The sequence below is a fragment of the Limulus polyphemus genome, unplaced genomic scaffold, assembly GCF_000517525.1.
Source record: "Limulus polyphemus unplaced genomic scaffold, Limulus_polyphemus-2.1.2 Scaffold1948, whole genome shotgun sequence".
NCBI lineage: Eukaryota > Metazoa > Arthropoda > Merostomata > Xiphosura > Limulidae > Limulus > Limulus polyphemus.
This window is the reverse complement of record NW_013667558.1, coordinates 130,582-132,774: the sequence shown is the minus strand read 5'-3', so window position 1 is coordinate 132,774 and position 2,193 is coordinate 130,582. Positions and strand designations below refer to the sequence as shown.

The 2,193-nt window shown below is 38.1% G+C and overlaps 1 protein-coding gene across 1 annotated transcript in view; it reads right to left on the bottom strand.

The window, feature by feature from the left end:
- LOC106465447 (lachesin-like) overlaps positions 1-2,193 on the bottom strand; it is a gene marked incomplete at its 5' end in the record, with an annotated part of 27,669 nt that overhangs the window by 15,947 nt on the left and 9,529 nt on the right. Inside the window, 2 exons of the mRNA XM_022393351.1 lie at positions 331-618; positions 1,762-1,890. Of these exons, the coding sequence (XP_022249059.1) occupies positions 331-618; positions 1,762-1,890 (417 nt within the window). The remainder of the gene's footprint in view (positions 1-330; positions 619-1,761; positions 1,891-2,193) is intronic.

Sequence of the window (2,193 nt, the reverse complement as noted above, 5' to 3'; positions counted from 1 at the left end):
TAACGCCTGGCCATGCCGGGCCAGTTTGAATATATCAAAAGTATCGTGCGGATAAAGACGTGGTGTTCATTCAATACGGTTTCGTCCCCTCCTCCTCCCCCGGTGGGCCAGTGGTAAGTTTACGGACTTTTTAACGTAACGGTAAAATTCAGGTGGACATAGCAGAAGATAGCCTAACGTGGCTTTGCATTAAAATAAACATCAACATGGTTTTCCGAGATTAGGCTTTACAAATGCTATGCTTACGTTCACCAGCATAATTTCTGTTATATATATATATACATAATACTTAGTTGTAGCGAAATGAAAACAAGGGAATGATGAACTCACCGTGAAGACGGATAAATCCTTCCTTGTCCCCTAATGCGTTTTTAGCCCCACATTTATAGGCACTAAAATCTTCTTTTTGAAGATTATTGATTTTTAGTTTCATGTCGATGTTGTAGGAATCGTACGCCTCTGTTAGTTGGTATTTAGAGTTTGCAAGAAGGAGGGTATCTTCATTTCTCACCCAGGAAGTCATAGGCCGCGGCCAAGCCTGAACTTTACATTCCAATATTACGTCACTGCCTGGAGCAGCTCCGATGACCTGATTGGGTACTCGTATTTTAGGAGGAACTATAGTTTGGAAGAGAAGGAAAGAGTTATATGTAATTATTTTTTATCAGAATTAACGACTTGTCCATATACATATGCATAATTAAAAAGCGTATAACGTTAAAATAATTGCACAATAAGATTTATTAAAACTAGGGACCGGTCCTACAAAAACTCTACTTGTTTCGGTGTTCACCTGAGGATGGTGGCGCAGTCTTTCAAGGTGATTATTAAATCATTTAGAAGTAGTGTACGTGGAAAAACCGAAGACTCAGACAACGCAGTCTTTCAAGGTGATTATTAAATCATTTAGAAGTAGTGTACGTAGTAAAAACCGAAGACTCAGACAACACAGTCTTTCAAAGTGATTATTAAATTATTTAGAAGTAGTGTACGTGGTAAAAACCGAAGACTCAGACAACGCAGTTTTTCAAGCTGATTATTAAATCATTTAAAAGTAGCGTACGTGGTAAAAACCAAAGACTCAGACAACGCAGTCTTTCATGCTGATTATTAAATCATTTAGAAGTAGTGTACGTGGTAAAAACCAAAGACCATCAACAATCTTTTTTCATAGATATATTTGATATTCAGACTTTAAAAGCCACGTTTAAAAAACATGATGAAAGAGTTTTATAAGTAAAGGTTGTAGGAAGAAATGGCTAAAGTACCCACTAATTCAAATTTGACTGATATGTCAAATCACATCAGAGTAGTACTAACAACCCATGAGCTCGAACTAAAGAGTTGAAGATAGTGCAGGAGTTAGATGTTGACATACAGGGTGATACAAAAATGACCTACAACTATGATTTTTCTGAGTCCCGCCCTTCCAGCTGCTCGAAGTAAGTACCCCTGATATCACGATACAGTGTCACAACAGGATTACTTCCACACGTCATTGTACTGTCAATGACATCCCAAGCGAGTAATGGCACCTAAGAAAGTTAATGAAACTCAAACGTATCATGGCGGTGTAAGAGTTTTGGCATCACCCCATACATTAAGTATATGATCTTAAACCGACGTGTATAAAACTTAGAACACTTAAAATCACGTCAATTAGTTTTAAAGACTCTCCTTAATGAGCCTTTGTGTTTTGTGTTATAAAGTGCTTTACTGCAGTGAAAAATATCATATATTTATCGGGAAGTATTGACTTACAGTTAACCTCCAACATGATGCGCTTGCTGACCGAAGGGGGGATTCCATTGGAAGCAATACACAAATAAGCCCCCATGTGCGTCCTCGTAATATGAGTCAGGTTCAAGTAGTTTCCCTCGACCCTAGCAGCTATAAGAGTGAAACAACAAGGATTTTAGAGTTTTTATTAGCACTGAAATACACTGAGATACATTTAAACTATACCAAACATAAATTTCAAAAATAAAACTGCACCCAGGACAGTAAAACTTTAGCGCTCTCAAGCCTGAAGAAAAACTTAATGAAATCAGAATAATTTTAAACTACTGACTAGAAGGAAGGCGACGACCAGCCGACGGACACCGCCATTACAAGGGTTTGTTTGTTTTGAATTTCGCGCAAAGCTACACGAGGGCTATCTGCGCTAGCCGTCCTAATTTAGCAGTGTAAGAC